The sequence below is a fragment of the Melanotaenia boesemani genome, chromosome 17 (assembly GCF_017639745.1).
Source record: "Melanotaenia boesemani isolate fMelBoe1 chromosome 17, fMelBoe1.pri, whole genome shotgun sequence".
NCBI lineage: Eukaryota > Metazoa > Chordata > Actinopteri > Atheriniformes > Melanotaeniidae > Melanotaenia > Melanotaenia boesemani.
In genome coordinates, this window is record NC_055698.1 from 22,642,469 (window position 1) to 22,664,354 (window position 21,886).

Consider the following 21,886-nt stretch of genomic DNA (forward strand, 5'->3'; position numbering starts at 1 on the left):
ATTTGTTTCTACTGTGTGGGTAAGCTGTGTGAGAGTTTGCCCTTTCTGCTGACTGGTAACCTGTTTTCTGCTCACCCTTGTAGATATGTACAAATACATATAAACTTAGCACAAAAAGTTATTAAATTTGTGTTTCATTAATTATTCCTTTGTTGTAAAATTTTTAAGGGGATGAGCAGCAGAGTTGAGTATGTGGGTTGTGCCCAAAAAAACCTTCCTAGACCTTCTCTGCTAATGCCAAACAGTTTATTCTGCTGAAAAAACAAGATATAGTTTAAGACTTTACTCGTTTAACAAACAGTGGCCTCTGTTTGTTAAACTTGTATGTGAAAACAACAGTCCCAAGAGCCTCATACCGCATCCTCATGCTGGTCACCAGTTTGGTCACACACTGCTGTGGGATACTTCAACTAGCATTTGTCACAAATCAGCCAGTGTGATTGTGTTGGTCACATCCAAGCTGCAGGACTACAGGCTCTATCTTGGAGGATAGAGTTTGGTCCCAGACAGTGGAGATGTGGGATTTCAACTGGTTTCAGAACCATATTTCAATATCACACTGAAATGAGGTTGGCTCCAGTGATGACAAGCCTTGTTTTTCCAGTGAAGGAGATGCCACCACACACCATCACACCAAACAGCGTTATATTTTACTGTGATTTTCATATGATATTTTTTCTTATGGTAGCATCAAAAGGGAAGAAATAAAGGGACCTGTTTTCACAGTTGGAGCCAGTAAATGAGTACATCAAAATTGTTTGACCTGAGAATGCCAGCCAATGAAGCCAGATGTTAGAGGGGTTTTTCGTCCAGTGTGAAAGGCACCTTAGTGTTACTGATCATTGTTAGTGTTTTGGGCTTGTGTACCTTCAGACGGGATGAGTAGATGCAGACAGACACGTTGAGCTTCAGTTTCATATCAGCCGATCCTGGATCAGTTTCATGCAGTGATCCTGTCTGGTATGTCTGTAATTCATCCTGCTGATGGCGATCTGAGAGATGAGACTTATTACTTTGTTGGCAGACGGTGAGGCTCGCTGCCGTCCAGATGAACCTTCACCAGCTCACTTTTAGGATCAGTTAGCTGGAATCAAAAAACTAATAATGGTTCTGGATTCCTGGCTTTAATGAAAAAAGCCAAAACATCCTAGACGACATGTCCTTAAGATGGACACTGCTATTGTTGGGTGATTAATCATCTTCCAGCACAAGGAGTTTAACCTCTATTCTCACGGTCAGTTTGGTCAATTTAACACAACATACAGTGACACAGAAAAGACCAAGTTGGAAATGTGACTTTCCCATGACAACATGGATAAAGTCTATCAATAATGTTTTTCTTAATCAAGTCATTTTTAGGTATAATTAAAAAAATATAAAAACTACAATATCAAATTTGGACTCAAACACGAGTCACTTTGTTGTCTATTTCCCTCCAAAACTCCTTTATTTACCAATTTAGTATTCTGTTAGTGCAGTTAGTGCTTCATGGTCTGCCACAGTAGGATAACAGGAAATATGCAGCTCATTGTGCTTTGAAATTATGTTAATCCTGTTTAATCAAAACTGTTGCTAATTGTTCTTGCCAAAGTGTCATGTAGATGTGAGTTGGGAATGAGAATGTGCTGTTCTGTTTATGGCTGTTGTTTTATAGAGATAAACAGAGCTCATAAATGACTTAATTTTTAACATCCAAGGTTTCTAGATTCTTTGTTTATTTATTTATTTATTAATTTATTGCATCTTTTCCAAACCAAACTGTTTACCTTGAAGTAACCACAGTACTCTCAAATATGATTGCCAGTGTGTCTTGGGCAACAAATGGACTACAAACGGAAAGCAGAAAAATTCAGCAGTGATGCAGAAACTAACAGCTAATGGAGCTTCTCAGTCTCAAGGTGGGCGACCACCCAAAATCAGAAAAAGCTTTTGCCTAGGAAATTCTGCTAATTACGCTTGGTTTGTAGTGACTGTGTGCCAGGCCCTATGGCAAAGCTTAACAAGCATCTTCACAAGAATTAGCAACATATTGCAGAAATGCGAACTGTCATGTTAACCACAGCAAGTGCAATGACCATACCTGCGTTCCATTACCCCTAGAATTGTGCAAAACCGAAATATTGCAATAAAAAAACGGGTAACGGAATCACCTACATTTAAAAAAAAAACTCAAATATCGCGAAAAAGCTCTCATGAGGTGGTTTTTCAGATGTGTCGATATAGAAGTATATTACAAAAGTGTAATGGAAGCACTTTTTTCACATTTACACTTTACAAGACGAGTCGTAGAGGGTCTCATGACTAGTTCATTTCAAGTAAAGGTGTATGGACGAAGGAGGAGACAGAAATCTTTTTACAAATAATTAAAGAGGAAAAATATAACCGTCATCCGTGATAGCAAATAACGGTGAATTGCAGAGTTGTACAAGGCATTAGACATCTTCTTCCTCCTCATAGTGGAGTCTCGCGGGACGAGATTTTACAAGAATTGTCGCTCATGTGCTAAACACCATTCAATGGAAACACCTGCAAATTACAATTGTACTTTGTCAAAGTTTTAGAAATATTGCTTTTATTTTGCAAACAACTGTAATGGAAACACAGCTTATGTTGCGATTGTTTATCCTGCAGTGCTATAAGTGCTTGTGCAAAGATTTATTGCTTGTATGAAATAAAACTATAGTAAACTATGGTCTGTAACTGCATCTGGCTTGTTCATAATGCTAACGGATTAACCACATAACCATATTAGCCACCATATGGCCAAGTATAGTAGTCATGTGTATTTTCTTGTTGCCATAGCTCTGCCAAACAGAATACAGACTATTCTGTTATGTTTCTCTTTTATAAATTCCAAGAGGATTCCTCCAAGAAGGTTATGTTATTGGTAAAGGTTGTTTGTTAGATGGGTTATACAAAAACTACAAAACTGGAAATCTGGACCATGGAAGAATCCAGTAAATTAGAGATCAGGATTACAGTAAAACTTTGCACATTGACCTTGGCCTTGATAGAAGGAGCCCTCTATGAACACCATTGTTTCAGTAAAGTTTTCTTCATTCAGGTTTGTTAGTTTGAATTGCAATTTTTTGAGGAAAACAAAGAAACAACACAGTGAAAATTAAATTATAATGCCAACAAGTGTTTTGATGGTGCAATAGTGCATAAGTGATTTTGCAGCTTCTACGAAGTGACAGTTGCAGTGCTGCAAGTATTTATTAGCTCACCATGGTGGTGATAGTTGGGTCTAACACCTGTCAAATAGCTTCTGGACATTACATCTCACCCGTATTTGTTTCTGTATGTAGTTTCTTTGTTACTTTTAGCTTACATTTAGTGTTAAACCAGCTCACAGACTTACAGTTGTTTTAGATAAAACCAGATTTGAAAGTGTTTCCTGCAGTCATCCTGAGGGACACCCCCAGACAGACAGAGGATGGAGACATGGATGGATGAAAGGATGGATGGATGGACTGATTAATGGATGGAAGCTCTATAAACATGTAAATCTGACCTTACAGTGTTTCAAAGCCACTCCATTGGCTGAATGAAGCAGTGCTGCTTTAAAAAGCTTCTTCAGCCGTACAGCCGACTCTCCATTTACACAGAAAGACGTTTTCAGACAGAAGAGGCTTTGATACACAAATACCACAAAAACCCTGCAAAAACCCCCTTACCTACCCACTGCCCCCTGTAAACCCCTTGCTACCATTATCACTATGTGTGTGTGTGTGTGTGTTTGTGTGTGTGAGTGAGGGGAGGTGGGGGTCTCCAGGGACAGAATCCATTTTACCTGCTTTTCCATTACAGCAGCACACTCACACATATACACACATTTATACACTTGTGTTACCTGTGTGTTTCCAAGCTGACCAAACATTCTGCATGCAGTTACACATAAAATCAATAAGAAATCTCTGTTAGTTACATTTACCACCATGCTTTGAAAGCTGTCCTTGACTACACATAAAAGAAACTTTCATATGAAAACAGAGAATCTTTACAGACTGGCCAGGAGGTTTCTGATAACAGTGATAAAGAGGTTTTTTAAAGAGCAGGAAACCACAACAATAGTGCAGTGAAAATAACTTCACTGCACTGTTGTGCATAATATGGTAAATAAAGACCATGTTCTTTAACCAAGCTAGGCACGATATCTTGGTTGACAACATTGTCTTGGTTTTTAATTAAATGTGAATAGTAAATGGACTACGTTGTTAAAGAGCCTTGCCAAAGTAGTTAAAAATGTAGAGCAATGCGGTCTAAATGGTAATTTGACATTATCCTAAGGTGCATTTACACCAGCCCTTCTGAATAAAAACCTAGTCTGGTTTCTTTGGGGAGGTGTGAATGCACAAATGAACTGTGATGCATATCAAAGAAGTGAACTCTGGTTTGCCTAAAAACATAGGTCTCAGTTTGCTCTAAGTGATCCAAATGCAGGGAACGGATTCCAACGTATGAGGCGAAAGTAGAAGTTGCTCTACATTAGCCAACAGATGACAATTTTTTCCTGTTAGCTTGTTTTCACCTTCACAAATTCTTGCTTCTCCTCATGCTAGGAGGGGAGTATTTTATGCCAAAGGTTTGACTAAGTGAAATGTGAAAGCAACCTTGGACCAGCTTAATGTGGCAATCCCTAACTGAGTTTAGTCCTCAATCATTCCAAGTTAATCTGAGCAATGAGCAGATCTGACGCAAAGTGGGGTTCAGCCTTTTGACAAAGAAGACTTTGATATACTGACTGAGGGTGCTGGGATCGATCATTCGGCATTCCAAGTGACTGATGACTATGATTCCTGTTGAGCTATAGATGGCGTTTAAATCATGTTTTGCTGTAAATTCTGCATGCCCATTTGAAAACTCCACAGGTTTGAAACCTACTAGTTCGTTTTTCAAAGTTTGTGCAAGCCTTCATTGGTCTTGTTGTAGTCAGTCAAGATCAAGGCCAAGAAAAACTTTTGTTTTGAGATTTGTTATGCAGGTGGCAGTACAAAGTAGCCACCAAACATGGATTATTAACACAACGCTGTGGATAAATATCTCTTAGATATAATTTAAGGTCAAACACATTTAACCTCACAGGGTATTAGTACCCTAAACAAAAGATTTTTTTTTCTTAGTATAGGCAGACTGTGACCTGACAGGGGCAACCGAAACTCATTAGACAAGGGATGGCTAGAATAAGCCAGGAATGACTGAGCTTACTTCAAGGTCATGCTTTGAAATAAGAGAGTCGAGTCATTAAAGGGATATGTCGGACTTTTGAAGTGAGGTTGTGTACAATACTGCAGAATCATACCTGCAGTAGACAGCAAAGTGCTTTCAGTTTAAAACATAAGAAATGTCCTGACGGGTGATCTAACGCTAACGCAACTGCAGCAACATTCGTGGTCTGTCACAAAACAAAAAACAATTCTTAACAAAGAACAGTGTCCCTGTCCGACGCAGAAAAAATGCAGTGTAAAAATTCAAAATCCAATCTTTAAAAAAAACTGCAATTTAACATTTCAGGTTTGCTTCAGATGGCAAAAAGTTGGTTCTCCAAATTGTGATTAATCTCATCACTGTTCACTGCAACTCATCATTAAGTACAAACCCACTCCAAACAAAACTGCCATGGTCTCAGGGTTTTGGTTTAGTCTTTTGTGGTCTTTTCATGTTTAGTTCTGTTTTTCTTGTCTTATTTTGTAGGTTTTCTCTTGTGTGTTCTTTTTTACTTTTGGCTTGTGTCGTTAGTTCACCTGGCTTGATTTTGTTCATTCACTGATCCTTCTCTATCTGTGTACATATGGTCCACGTACATTCAGGCAATTCGTTTTTTCGATTTAAACCAAAATTGAAATGGAAAAGAAGAAGTACCATTATTTTACAGTTTTTTTCATTTACAATCAAAATTACAATTATTGTTTTCATTTCCTATTCCCAGAATCCAAAGACAGAAAACGAGAAAAACCATTTCCTTCAATTCCTTTTATTATTTTTCCTTTATAACTAAAAGATGAAGACACGTTAACAGGTGGCCCAGAAGTTAGAATAAATCTTTCAAAATAAAACCCAAGCTAAACACATGAAAATGGATAATGTTAAACTATGCATACATAAATAACTGCATTGGTCCATATAAAACAACATTAACAATTTCTTTCAGGAGCCTAGCCTAGTGGAAAACAAGTAAGCACGATTACAACAGGTTGTTCATCGTTTCTGTAATCAAAGTTCGGTGAAGTGCAAAGTTACATTTAACTGGAATTTAAATGTACTAAGCTGCCAAATCACATGGTGGACGAGTCAATAAAATAATATTGATCTTAAATGCTCATGTGTTCTCGAGAAATGTTTAACCATTCGAGATAATATCTTGTGCAAATAAAGTGAAAATAAAGTATATAGAACCATGAAATGTTGTCAAAAGAGCCACATTATGATTTGAAAATTATTTGTATAGCATTCAAGGAATTCAGCAAAGTGCTTTACAATAAGAAAACACACAAAAAACACGAAATGTAGCTAATGGTTAACTTCAACAATGAAAATAAATTCGGTTCTACATCATCATCATCATCATCATTATTATTATTATTATTATTATTATTATTATTATTATTATTATTATTATTGTTGTTGTTGTCATTATGCTCTAATCATGCAAAAATATCATCAGTATTATTACAATCATCACCACAACCTATCTATCTATCTATCTTTTTCAACTTTGTATGTGGTAAGTAAACCATTTTAATTCATAAAATGGTGCAAAGTCTATCACTAATGTCTCCAGTTTGTTTTCAAAAACTGTATTCTTCATCAAAATTATGAAACTGCATTATTTCGCAATAGTGAATCAAAATTATTTAGAATAAATACTTTCTACCTATCTATAAGTTATTCACTTTTCACCAGTAAAAGTTTTTTTTGTACAGGTATTAGGTATGGCCCATATAAAACATTAGTATGTTCTTTCGGACATACAGTGACCCCGAGGTAATAGAAAAATAAATAAATAAAATCTATTTAAAAAAAAGTCTAGTGGACAACAGATTGTTCATCGTTTCTGTAATCAAAGTTCTGTGAAGTGCTAAGTTACATTTAACCGCTGGAAATTATCTGTACTAAGCTGCCAAATCACATGGTGGACGAGTCAATAAAATAATATTGATCTTAAAGGCTCATATGTTCTCGAGAAATGTTTAACCGTTTGAGATAATATCTTGTGCAAATAAAGTGCAAATAAAGTATATAGAACCATGAAATCAAGTAAAACTTCAATAACATCTGTTGCACAGTGACTAATGTTGTCAATGTTACAATAAGAAAACACAGAAAAACAACAAAATGTGGCTAATGGTTAAGTTCAATAATGAAAATAAATTCAGTTCTACATTATTATTATTATTATTATTATTGTTGTTGTTGTTGTTGTTGTCATTATGCTGTAATCATACACCAATATCATAATTATTATTATATACTATCATGCAATTATCATAATATCATCAGTATTATTACAATCATCACCACCACCTATCTATCTATCTACCTATCTATCTATCTATCTATCTATCTGTCTGTCTGGCTCATGGCTCAGTGGGTAGAGTGGTCATCCTGTAGCCCAAGGGTTGCCGGTTCGATCCCAGCCCGCTCGAGCAAGACACCGAACCCCTAATTGCTCCTGATGGGTAGTGGTTGAACTCCTTGCATGGCAGCTTCAGCTTCAGTGTGTGAATGAGTGATAAAGCGCTATATAAGTACAGACCATTTACCATTCTATCTATCTATCTATCTATCTATACAATCAAAGTATATAATCATGAAATTGAGGAAATAATAATACATATAACAATAATATTTGATGCACAGTGACTAATGTTGTCAAAAGAATCTCATTATGATATGACTATATATGAGTCATTCCACCAAATTAGTTAAAATTTCAGTACCACACTAAAAAACCCAAAAATAAAAAACAATGGCATGTTCAGACCAACGATGTTTAATAATGTCGTTATGATTTATTTCATTCAAAAGAATTCAGATAGCATTCAATTAAATATATAAAATATCCGTCTCTTTATGTGACTTTGTATTTGCGAAGTGGCTGTAACAAACCTCTAACACCGAAATTTCCAACTATGAAAATTTGATTAAATATATATATATTTTTTTATTTGTTTGTTTGTTTGTTTTCAAAAATTTTTGTGCATCTTTTTTATTTTAAAGGGAACTTGATATATTCAAAAATATTTTTTTTTTCAGTGAATATGTATGTGAATAATATATGTAAAATTACATTGTCCCATGTTTTCACGTCCCTACCAAAACAAAATGAGTTATGGTCCTTAGAGGTACCTTTTGTTCTTCTACACATGCCAGATTTACATGGTGAGTACAGCAGTAATGCCATTTTTTTCAAAGTCTGAAAATTGAAGCATTTTTTTAAGGCTTTCACTACCAAATATGTAATTTCTGCTACTAAATAACTGTTTTTGTTCTTATTAATAAATCTTACATTTTTGTTTATGAACATTTTTTCAAATCTGTGCTTGCTAGCCGTTTTTAGCCTAGCATCGCTGAGTTTTGTTAAGAATTAGCTGAAATTGTCACTACCAGAACAGTCGCTACCGTGACATATAGTAAAGTCACAGTTGTGACCTGACTGTTTCGGTAATGACAAAATTAATTATTCCAATTATTTTATATACCAAAGAATATATTTAAGTTTACAAACAGATAATTTTTATTTGTTTTATTACTCCCCTAGGAAAATAAAAGATAAAACGTGGAAATGCTCAAGAAAGTACAGGGAACGACTGAGAAATGACCCAGTGAAATACCAAGAACATTTAAAAAAGGAAAGAGAAAGAAATCAGAAATGAAAAGAAGTAAAGCTGGAACCCATCAATGAATTATCAGATAGGAGGAAAAGACAACGGGATCACCAGAGATTTGTGAAAATACAGGGAGAGATTGATAAAATTTGCCATCACCTCAAGTCAAAGTCAAAGTCAAAGTCACTTTATTTGTCAATTCTGCAGTATGTAGAAGACATACAGAGGATCGAAATTGCTTTTCACACAGACCCAAGGTGCAGACAATAAACATTTAACATACATCTTTTAAGTAAAAGAAAATGTCTCTGCTTTGCTATACAATATATAAGAAACTATATTATGCTATATAAAAGGAATAAAAGCAAGAAAATATAAATAATGAAAAAGGCACAAGTAGCAGCAACATATTGGGTAAAGAAAACCAGATAGTGCAAAATGAATACTGTAGTGCAAATGGCATGGCAGTTGTGCAGGTTTAGCTTATATACTGGGGTTTAGCTTATATACTGGGAGTTAAGTGTCCATGAACAGTTCAGAGTCTGGAGGTTTTGTGGGCAGGGCAGGGAGAGAGTTCAACATCCTGACAGCCTGGTGGAAGAAGCTGTCCTTCAGTCTGCTGGTCCTGGCGCTGAGACTCCGCAGTCTCCTCCCTGAAGGCAGCAGACTGAAGAGGCTGTGTGACGGGTGGGTGGGGTCACCAGCGATGCCGAGAGCTTTGCGGGTGAGGCGGGTGCAGTAGATGTCGTAGAGGGAGGGGAGAGGGGCACCGATGATCTTCTCAGCTGTTCTCACAATGCGCTGGAGGGTCTTGCGGCAGGACGCGGTGCAGGAGCCGTACCACACAGTGATAGAGCTGGACAGGATGCTTTCCACAGTACCTCTGTAGAAGGTCTGCATGATGGGGGCCGGGGCTCTAGCTCTTCTCAGCTTGCGGAGGAAGTAGAGGCGTTGATGGGCTTTCTTGGTCAGTGCTGTTGTGTTGTTGGTCCAGGAGAGGTCCTCTGAGATGTGTACACCCAAGAATTTAGTGCTGCTCACCCTCTCCACAGCAGCACCGTTGATGGTCAGAGGAGCATGTTGGGGGTGTACTCTCCTGAAGTCCACAACAATCTCTTTGGTCTTCTCAACGTTCAGAGAGAGATTGTTGTGTGTGCACCACAAGGCCAAGCGGTTCACCTCACTCCGGTAGTTTGTCTCATCCCCGTTACTGATGAGACCCACAACAGTTGTGTCGTCCGCAAACTTGATGAAGAGGTTTGAGCTGTGCAGTGGGGTGCAGTCGTGGGTCAGCAGGGTGAAGAGGAGGGGGCTCAGCACACATCCTTGAGGGGCCCCTGTGTTCAGAATGATGGTCCTGGATGTGTTGCTGCCGACCCGTACTGCCTGTGGTCGCCCGGTCAGGAAGTCCAACAGCCAGTTGCACAGCGAGGTGTTCAGCCCCAGCCTGTCCAGTTTGGGAATGAGCTGTTGGGGGATGATTGTGTTGAAGGCTGAGCTGAAATCAATAAACAGCATTCTGGCGTATGAGTTTTTTGAGTCCAGGTGAGTGAGGGTAGAGTGCAGGGCAGTGGAGATGGCATCATCGGTCGAGCGGTTGGGCCGATATGCAAACTGGAAGGGGTCCAAGGAGGGAGGGAGGACAGATTTGATATGTTCCATGACTAGCCGCTCGAAGCACTTCATGAGGATGGGGGTGAGTGCAACCGGGCGGTAGTCATTAAAACAGGAGGGTGAGGACTTCTTCGGGACAGGGATGATGGTGGTGGCTTTGAGGCACGTGGGAACAACACCCTGACTCAACGAGGTGTTGAAGATGTCTGTGAAGACATCTGTGAGTTCTGCTGCACAGTCCCTCAGCACGCGGCCAGGTATGTTGTCTGGACCATGAGCTTTGCGAGCGTTGGTCCTGCTGAGTGCTCTCCTCACCCTGTCCGGGGTTAGCGTCAGCACCTGGTCGCCAGGAGGGGGTGGTGTCTTCTGTGCAGGCGTGCTGTTGTGTGTCTCAAAGCGAGCAAAGAAGTCATTCAGCTCGTTCAGCACCTAGCACCTCCAGTGAGAGTGATCAAACACCAGGACTGATGTCTGAGCCAACACCAAAGCTAACACCAGGACCTACATCAAGGCGTAGGTTTTCAGAACAAAAAAAGACAACAGCAAGAACATGCAACTACAGAAAAAACAGAAATTAAAGCTGAAGATCAAAACATTAAAGAAGAGGAAGGAAAGGTATAGAAAAAGGTTGAAGTTAAGGTTGACAGACCTGTCAAAAAGTTCCCCATGAACTAAAACTCTGAGGGGATTATCAAAGCACAAACTACCCTCCAACTTCAGAAAGAAATTTCATAACACACTTGTGCAGCATATTGAAGAAAAGCCATAAGAAGAAACATACATATCGAAATGCTGTCTTAGAAAATACAGACTTGTTTCCATGGCCAGAAATGCTTCTGGTATCTCCCACAGACTGTTCAACAAGACTGCAGACAACCAAAGTGACAGGTTCACCTATCATAAGAAGGATAGTAAAAAAAAACTATGGGCACTGTCAAAATGTTCTAAAGCTGAAATGATAACAGTCAAGCATCAGCAGGAAAAAATGAAACAATTACTAAGTTTTAAACAGAATAAACAAGGGTTTCCTCTATGACAAAATGTTGAATTTGCATTAGAAACTGATGCTGGAGAGGCCTCGTCGGAAGCTTGCTTACTCATTTTTCTGCAGGATGAAACTGTCATGTTCCTGGGTTTTGGTGTGTTTGGGTTGTGTTAGATTTTGATCATGATTTAGGGTTTTAGTTTGGCATGTTTAGCTCTGTTTTGATCTTGGTTTTTAGTCTGGTGTTTGGTTTTCTGTTTACATCATCGTTTGTTTCATGTTTCAGTTTTTGTCTTGATTTTTGGTTTATAGTTCTGGGTTTTGTCACGTTTAGTTAAGTTTATTTGTTTTCCCTCTTGTGATCCTGTGGTTTCTGTTTCTGGCTCGTTAGTTCACCTGGTCTAATTACTCATTCACTTCACCTGTTCCTTATAACTCCCTCTGTACATATATACCCCATGGTTTTCAGTTTGCACTTGTCAGATCCTTGTTTGGTTATCTACCTGTCGTGTATGGTTCCCTGTCCTGGATTTTGGAAATAAACCCTTTTACCTGCACCGATCTGCCTCTTGCCTCATCTGCCCGCATCTGCTACCCATGACAGACACCTTTTTGGATTGCTACCCCTAATGATAACAACAGAGAAACCTGTGTCTGCAAAGTGCATGACAATGCTCAAATGAAAGCAGACAGAGCTGCTTTCATTTCATTTGAAAGCAGAGGACCTGCTGATAGTTTTGGGGCCACCATAAAGGGAACTGTAGATTCACTGGTAGGCAGGCTTACTGACATACCTACAGCTAAAGCCCTCTATGATGCAATTTTTCCACTTTCCAAAGTTAAGCTCATCTATGTGGAGGACAAACATATAAAGAGTTGACACATTACTACCAGAAGGACTGCAAACCATCAAAGGTACACTGAGCATTCATCAAGTTATCATTACGACCCTTTGCCAAATCCATCTCAGTGCTCAGCTGTTTTTGCAACAGAAGACATCTATCCATGTTTCAACCCATTCTCAACCAACATTGTACCACAAGCCCAGCCTGAAGTAGAGGCAACAGCATCTACTTTGAAGGGCTCAGAGGATGGACAAGAAAGCCCTTCTACCTCAATCTCTAGTTTTGATGGGACTCTCTGTCCAGTGAATGACATTGAAATCCTTGTTGGAAAGTAGTGTGTTGTCAATCATGACAATGAGCCATATCCTGGGATCACTGAAGATGTGGAAAAAGTAATTTTCTTTTTCCTCAAATATATTAAGTTACATTTCACCTTTTTATTAGACACAGTATTTTATCTCTCATTGTCATGTTTCAGTTTCTATTAGATTAAAACTTATATAGGCACTTATGCAAGATTACAATAAAGGTTATACCAGCCAGTTCAAACCCCATGTCTACTTATTTCCCCATATGAGGTGCAACTGAGGTCAAAGTCATGCACAGCATTGGGCGAAACCGCTTTTTCTAGCCACGAATGGAGGACGATTTGGTACACCATGGACAAGGTCATCACCTGAACCCATCCTCCTGAAAATGTCACTAAGAGGCCAACAAATCCAACTGTGTTTGAGCAGTGTGTGAAAAGAAATCTTTGAATACATTGTTGTGCGGAAATCACTTGAAAACTAAGAACACTTCATTTTTTATTTTTTTTTTTAAACGGTGATATCTTTCTTTAGAAAGTTGGTACAGTCATACTACAATTAAATCGAGTGTTATTTTATTAAATATGTATCCCTTAAGCCTGGTACACACAACAATATTTGGGCTGTTTTTGTCCCGATTTTGCCTCTTCCCGACCTCGGACGGCAAACGGCCAATCATTGTGAGAGTTCCCTGTCCAATCATCATATGGTCCGTGGTGTGTTACGAGCAGATTTGTTCCGATAATCCACTCCGAAACAGGTCGTAGCCGACAATTGGGATAATTGAACATGTTTAATATTTCAGTGCCGATTTCTGAGGAACGCCGACGACTAGTGCATTGTGACTGCGTGGATGGTAACGTGGTACGGAATGTAGCCAATCAGAGAGCAAGCTGGCTGGGAAACAAGGAATTAAATAAAGTCCGTCTTCACGCCGTCTCCAGTCTGTTATTTTTTTTCAATTCTGGCTTTTTTCTGTTAACAATAGTCCCAAGACCACCATCATTCCCTCGTCATATATATTCCCTTCCATACTGTGTGTTGTGTTTTCCAATTGTTACTATGTTTCTTCTTCTTTGTTTTTTGCCTATTGTTGCTATGATTCTTCTTCTACGTTTCAACGTTTATCCGGCTCGGTGGACTAGATTGTAGATGAGTTGCTGGACAGCATCATCATGTGTGTGTTGTTCTGTGATTACATTGTCGGAGCACACCACACACAGTACGATCAAAACTGATTTTTTTTTTTTATCTTCAAGTGTGAGGTCTCGACCAGATAAAAAATCTCACAAGATTAAAAGAAATCATTATGTGTGTACCAGGATTTAGATATAGTGGATCAGATATATGGTAGAAGTTTTCATGAAAGAGAATACAAATTTTAATCAAATTCCAACTGGTACTTAACAGTAAGTAAACTTTATTTATTCATGAAATGGTGCAAAGTCGATTACTAATGTTTCCTGTTTGTTTGCATTACTGATTATGTGCACGCCATCACAGGCTTTAGAGCTTGTTAGGTTTAGCAGCTACATAATTTATGTATGGACGTGTGTAGACATGTAAAAAATAACTTAATAGTGCATTAAAACAAGTCAGTAAACTGTAAGATGATGTGAAACGTAAACCAAAAAATACTGTAAAAGAAAAAGACACTGTATTCTTCATCAAAATTACAAAACTGCATTATTTTGCAATAGTAAAACAATTTTTTTTAATAAATACTTTCAACCCATCTACAAGTCATTGAGTTTTTTTACAGTAAAAGTTTTAACACTATGGGAGAATAGTATGTCATTATGGAGAGGTTATGTTTTTGTTTTTTGTTTTGTAATGTATTATGTTTGCTTGTATGTGTATGTTATCTTGTGTTATGTTCCTGTTTATAATGTGTGGGGTGTCTTGTGCTTTCATGGACCCCCTTGAAATTGAAATGTTGCATCTCAAGGGGCTATCCATTAAATAAAATTTCACAACTGTTGGAATACCTAATGTACCCAGACATGCATCCCTGAGACAATGAGACTTTTAATCAAAGTATAAGGGAAGTTTGCACTCACTGTTTGCACTAGGTGTGATGTCGACCGTGTAAACGAAAGACATCGTGTAATATGGCAGCTTAGTACAAATAAATTCCAGTGGTTAAACGTAACTTGTTATCCAACGGACTTACCCACTAGGTTTTTAATTTTTATTTATTTTTTTATTGCCTCAGGGTCACTGTCTGCCTGAAAAAAACATGTTAATGTTGTTTTATATGGGTCAACACAATTATTTATGTATGTATAGTTTAACATTATTCATTGTGTTTACATAATGATACGTGTGTAGCTTGTTTTTATTTTAAAAGATTTATTCTAACTTTCAGGCCACCTGATTTATTCTAACTTTCATGTCTGAAGGAAAAACAATAAAAGGAATTGCCAAAATCCAAAAAACAAGCTGGTTTTTAATTTATTTTTTCTTGTTTTTAATACTTGTATTCTGGGAATAGAAAAGTATAATTGGTTCTGTTTTTCCGTTTTTCAAATTTTGATTGTAAATGAAGAAACAAAAACCATGGTACTTCCATTTTTTCGATTTTGGTTTAAAACGAAAACGGAATTGCCTGAACGTACACTGACCTTTTTTCTGTCATGTTTCTCCAGTTTCGTCTTTGCAAGTCATTTGGTTCTTTTTTCAATAAAACCTTGTTCCTGCATGGTTTGCCCCCTGCCTTGTCAGCCAGCATTTGGGTCCTCACATTCCACGCACCGTGACAAAAACAGCCCTTGAAGGGCACATTTTAAGAACACCTTGCACCTTGTTTTTGTTTCTGAGGGTAAGCAACCCTCAGAGGATCAAATCTGAGGTGGTCTTGGTCTATAGTGCTTCAGGACCATAGTGGATCTGGTTCCAGGTGAAGCATTATTGTTCTGCTCTGATTGTTCTTCAGGTTCTATCAGAGGATCTGAGTCAGTGAAACCCAAACTGCTCCTAATGTCCACACTGAGTGTGTTTGTTAGAGGGGGAATCCCTGAACTATGAGGACGCCAGGAAATTCCACAAATACTGTGGGTGTTTGTATTGTGTATTGGTTTGTGTATTGGTCCTCTACCGTTGTGAGGACCATTCTGAGACACTGAGGTAAGGACATCTCTGTGATGTTTTTTAAATCTTAATTTTCTTTTACAACATTTCAAATAAACTATTTAATATTTAAGCTTTCTGTTTGTAAGGTTTTGCAGTCCTTTTCTCTGTCTCTAACTGCTAACTTTCTATGTAATTGTGGGGACTGTAACATTTGCTAAATCATAAGACTAACCATTTAACAAACCACATCCACATGGGAGCACTCTTCTTATAGGTATCAAGACTGATCTAGAGCCAATTATGTAATTTAACTGATTTTGAATTAATCTTAAGAGTTATATCAAAATACAATTTTCCAAATTCTCAAAAGATTTTCAGGTTGTCACTGGTTACATTTGACTTTAAAGTTAGTCATTGATTTAGCTTGATTTCACCGTCTTCACAGATGCAGAGGAACCTACCTGTGTAAGTCTTCTTCACCTCCTCCTGTTGGGCATTAACATAGAAACCTGAAACTCACACGCTAGCAAATGCACTCGGGCACACACTCTGGTCCGTCCTCTGTCCAGGTGACATTTAGGCAGATATATAAACCACCGCCAGATGCTGAGAGCCAGAAGATTCCTGCAGTGCAATACTGAAGTACTGTAAGTTACCTGCCTGCCTACCTGAGCGTTCACCTGTCTGCCTACCTGTTGTACAGATCAGGGACCTGTCTGACCTCACAGCATCATGCTCACCAGGTACGTCTGTCCTCTCCTCTATATGAGCTAACACTGTAAAGAAGTAGTTTTTGTTAAAGCTGCCATTTTTAACATTGCCACAGAGATGCCCTAAAAACATAACACATTCTGACAGTGACACAGAAGGAGGAAACCGAAGCATCACTGAGGTGATCTGTAAAATTTGTCCTCAGGTTAAATATGTGGAGTTTTCAATCTGGTATGAAGGTTACTGTTTGATTTAATAATCTGTTCCTTCAGCTCACCATGCAGCTTATGTAGAGTTTATGGTGTTTGTGGAGTCTTTGGTTTGATTCACGATTGTGGTTTAGAAGTCAAGGAGAAGCACGTTTATGTGGCAACGCATATTCTAATGGAAAAAAAAAGAAAAATAATTCAAATCAGAAGATTTGACATCAGTGGAATGCCATCTTGTCCCAATTGTCTTAAATCTTTGTCTTCTGAATCTGAAAGTAAATATTCCTTACTAATTTCTTTACAATACTTTAATCTTAAAAACAAAAGCCTTGATAATAAGTAAAGCTTAAGACTAACTTTATTTAAATCAGTGTGGAGATTTTTCATGTCAGAGTGAAGATCACCATTCATGTTTCCTGTGTCAGACCTTTGGGGCAGGGTTGTGGGAGATGGCTTTGATGTCTATACGTTATGGTAATGCAACAAGCCAAACCGATGACGTGGAAATATGAAAGGTTGATAAATGACAAGGCAGCTCTGACTAACACTGCTGCTCAGTGTTTAATTTGACCTCTGTATGATAGCCCCTTGAAGCCAGAAAATCCTCAGACTTAAAGTTGTGTTTGTCTTACAGGAACATTGTTCTTTTATTCTCTCTATTTGTCCTGCTGGTAGAAGGAGACCTTGACTCCAATGGTGAGATTACATCTGTTCTTATTGAGAATCTAGTTAAATATCTTCATGTTACTGTGTTTGTGCTTGTTTAACCATTTTATGTTTGCAGATGCTGGAATACAAGCCATGCCGACAGGTAAATCACCTGTCTGTCTTTCATCATTCACACATGCAGATTAACTTATCTGTCTCTAATCCATCTCTGTCTCACTTGTATTTGTCAGATAAAGATTCAACATCTGATGAAGCGCCTACAGGTGAGCACAGACTTTCAAGTTTAGATATTATTAGTGTCTAATTTTCAATACAAATACTTATTTCTGTAAGACAGATACAAACAGTTGTCTATCATCTGTGTATTGGTGAATCTCACATTAGAGTGAACCACAGTGCTTCATGTTTAAACATTTTGCCTGTTCATTTGTAAATGAAAGTAAACAAGAATACTCTTACAAAGAAAACTCAGCTAAACTAACAAAACATTTAATTCATAAACTAAATAAATCTGTACTAGAGACATCAAAGACATAAGTATTTCAAACAATCATTAAAACGGATTAACTTGCACATTGAATGAGCTAATTTGTTTCCTCATATGGGAATGATCCTTTTACTAAATTTTTCATAAGCATATTTAGGAAGCATGAAGAAAGTTGTCTGGTATTAGTGCCACCTGAAGGCTTGATTGTAAACAACATTAAAAGATTGCAGGAGAGCTTAATGGTTAAAGATATTCTCACTTAACTGTTGTTTTTTGTTGTTTCAGAGAGCATGAATGTTGTGTCTCGAGATCAGCCTGGTAAGACTGCAGCTCAGAGACTCCTCTGCTACTTACATAAAACTGTTTTGTTTTTTGGTTTTCTTTTTTAAAGTAAATAAATAAATAAAACATATAATGTGCACTATTATAATAATATTTAAGTGGGATGCAAGCCATCAACAGTCATCATCAATGCTGTAACTCAAATCATTGTTCAAATCATTGAAGTGTAAAAAGTTTAATATCTGGCAAAAAATAGAATGTAAGTTGTGAGGTTATCTTTTGAAATGCAGGCAGGCTCTTTCAAAAAGTATTGTCTGCTCTATTAACATTTAACACTCCTTAACAGTCACGCTTCAACCAATTATATCCATAGCACCACACTTGAAGGGCCAATAAGTGAACAAGAGCTGTCATTGTTGCCTGTCATCGCACCTAAAACTGCCTGTAGTCACTACAACCACAGAAATATTTGAGAATTTTTGGCCATAACCAGATAAATTCTAGTCTCGAATGACGGATCCTTTGATAATTGTTAGTTCTGACTTCCTTAAAAGGGAACTTTTGAATGAGCGGGATAAGATTCACCTCTAGACAGGAGGTATATCAAGTAAGAAATAAAGGGTTTGATATGACACCAAGGATCTCTACAATACCAAAAAGAAAAAGGGATGCAATATTTTTTACAAGAGATCTGGGTGTAAAGGTAAGATACAATAGATATAAATCACTTGGCATGGCTGAATCAGCGATATACAGGTGGCAAAATATATGTTCCACTTCCCAAGATGGAAATTTATGATGGAAAACTGTGTGGAGGACATAAATTTTAGCAAATAAGAGTGGAATCTCAGGGAAGACCTATTGTTCAAATCGGCATTACATATAATTTCATTTGAAAGTGATTTGAATCTGCATAATGTGATGCTTTAACATCATTAACTGAGTCAACAAAGAAAATAAATTAAAATAAAGATTTTGTAAGTATCGTTAAAGGCACTTTAAAGCAGTATTTCCCAACCTGGGGTCCACCAAAGAGCACAGGGGGTCCCTGAAGCTTTGAACATTCAGAGACATTGTGATTAATGTCCACACCAAAAACTGATTTTTACTCTGGAGTACAGAATGGCCCAACAACCAATTTTATAACAAACCCAGCAAAGCATCAGAAATGTTTCCCTTATGATCACAAAAGCATCACATCCAACAGGGCTGTGGCTGCAATCCATACTTTACTTACAATGTTTAATTTCTCCACAAACATTAATGAGGTCTTTCCCATCTCAGAGCAAAAACCAACAGCAGGAAAAGCACTACCAATGAGGCGCTGATGTTTCAAGCGGTTCCATATTTTGAGCTCTGCCCCCATGTGGCTAAAACAGGTAGTCGCGCATCTGCAAGTGCTGATTAGCAGCACTTCAAGATCTGCACATACCGCTGTTTAGTGTTCAGTTTGAGGTTTAGCATAAACATTATTTCTCTCTGAGAGCAAACAGACCAAAATATAAAGTCTGCTTCTAGTGGAGAAATATTGGAAACCAGTTTGACCAATAAATGTCAGTTAACTTCCAGCCACAGAGAAAAAGAAAGGATACTTCACAATATTAATAAAATAATAAAGCTTTTTACCATTAAAAACATAAAAGTTTTTCATCATCCCTCAGTGATTCAAAACACATGTTTGATATCAATCAGCATTTAATTATTATAGACTATAACATATTGAGACAAGTGGGATAAAACAGGACATTATACTGAATACAAAAGATATGAATGTTTCTATTCAGCGTCATTACATTAGCAAATGTATGTAAATATATTTATTTATGTAACATTTTTCAAAACTGACTGATTTCAGATGAATTCCAGCATTATGGAGGACCACCATCAGGTAGGAACATGACTATGATGATGATTTGGTGATAACAGCACGTGAACATCATTTAATTGTCCTTATGTTTTCTCTGTTAAACTAAGTCCCTGGTCTGACATTTGTAAACAAAAATATTGTAAGCTGGTTGAACAGATGAGTGATGGTGGAATTTACCAGGGTCACCTATTTACCTGTTCATGTGTTGATGTGTTTCAGACACCAGCAGCTCCAGTGCAGAGAGGCCAGACAGTGAGAACAATTATAAGTTCTTAAAGACACATGTATTTACACTCATCCATCCATCTTTCCATCCATCCATCCATCCATCTTTCCTAGAATTCTGTTTCATTCACTCATTCATTCGTTCATTCATTCGTTCATTCGTTCGGTTGTTCATTTGTTTGTCTGCTTGTTTTTTTAGCTCCAGCACCTAATCAGGTGACAGCACCTGGTAAGATACAAATATTTTTTTTTTTTTCTTTTTTTTTTTTTTTTTTGCTTATTTTTTGTTTTTGTTTTCACTTTAATAGAAATGTTTAATGAAATCTATGCATGTATCTGTGCTAAGTTACATTTTTATATGTTAATTACTTGATTAATTGTTTAACTAATTGCTTTATTCCAGAGCCTGCTGTAGCTGCTGCAACCAGTGTGGAGGAAGAAGATGGTGAGACTAAAATCCTCTTAGCTTGTTTTCCAGAGTTTAACATCTTTGAGGGGACTAGTTAGATGAACACATTTTTATCAATTTGCCAACCAGGCATTGCTCCCAGTCCATCTCAAATAAAAAGTATACACTGCCTAATGTGATAATTTTCTTTGAGCCATGGTGAAATGCTAATAAAATCTAAATTGGCTTCATAACTGTCTGAGGAAATTCAATTCTATATTAGTTATACAACATGATTTTGTGCTCCAGACGTTTGAACATACTCATCCTTTGTTTTAAACTGCTTTTCTTTCAGAAGACGAAAGCAACGACTCTGATGAGGGTGGAAAGAAAAAGTTTAGCTACCGCTCACCTAAACGTCAGAGTCCCACCCACATCCAACAAAGCCCCACCCACATCATTCAAATCCCCATCATCCCATCGCAGCCAATCATCCCTCAGCCAAAAACTCTGGTGAGGAGCCGAGCCCCCAAGAGAAGATCCAGGACCAACCGCCGCCAGATCTAAAACACGATGAACCCACATTAACCCTGGACACACAAACATGTAACCTATTACACATGGTGACAAGTCTTTCTCACACACACACACACACACACACACTTACATGATCACATGTAATCACAATAACTCATAGGTACTGTTAAAAACTCGAACATTAGGCATGAAACACATATGCAGCAGGTTCAGTCTCAAAATATGATGCAACTTTGAAAACTCACCGAGCCATCTGATTGGTTGACCAGAGCAAAGACAGGTCTCCACAATATAGGGGGCTTATTCAAGCCAACTAGTTTTACAGTGTGTTTGGACATTCCACCTGAAACAGATATAAACTAGTCTGCTCAAAGATGAGGTTGTTATTTTAGTCACAGCTGTGAAACAAATTTACATTTTGTAAGTTTGTGTTTGATTTCTAAAGGAAACTGTAACACCAAACTTCATCAGATGATTTAGATTAGCGACAAAAAATGTATTGTGTCACTTTAAATTCAAAATTAAGATTTATTTTATTGGTATGTGTAAGGGTTTCTGCCTCTTGAATTCCAACAGACCTCAGAGTATTAAATCTGCTCAGTTTATCTGTTTTGTTTTGTTTTGGTTTTTTTTTACTTTTATTATTACATAAGATTGTGAAACATTTAAACTACACTATTATGTTTGTTCACTGTATCTTATTTCAATAAAATTAAACTGAACAAACTTTTTCTGACCTCAGCTCTTCCTGTCAGGCTCAAGTGATCAGACATCAACTAAGAATGAGCGTGACAATAAAACTGTGACTTTTAAATCTCCAGCAAAATTAGACTATTTCTAGCCTGAGAAACGTGATCCT

General features: G+C 37.6%; 1 protein-coding gene across 1 annotated transcript; it reads left to right on the top strand.

Annotated features, from left to right (window-relative positions):
* Positions 1 to 16,346: 16,346 nt before the first annotated feature.
* Positions 16,347 to 21,591, top strand: si:ch211-133n4.6 (uncharacterized protein LOC797776 homolog). Its single transcript, XM_041967070.1, has 10 exons — positions 16,347 to 16,395; positions 17,207 to 17,268; positions 17,357 to 17,383; positions 17,472 to 17,504; positions 18,014 to 18,046; positions 19,866 to 19,898; positions 20,097 to 20,129; positions 20,302 to 20,331; positions 20,506 to 20,547; positions 20,846 to 21,591. Exons 1-10 carry the CDS (start codon positions 16,385 to 16,387, stop codon positions 21,055 to 21,057), a joined length of 516 nt encoding a protein of 171 aa, XP_041823004.1. The 5' UTR covers positions 16,347 to 16,384; the 3' UTR covers positions 21,058 to 21,591.
* The last annotated feature ends 295 nt before the right edge of the window (positions 21,592 to 21,886 follow it).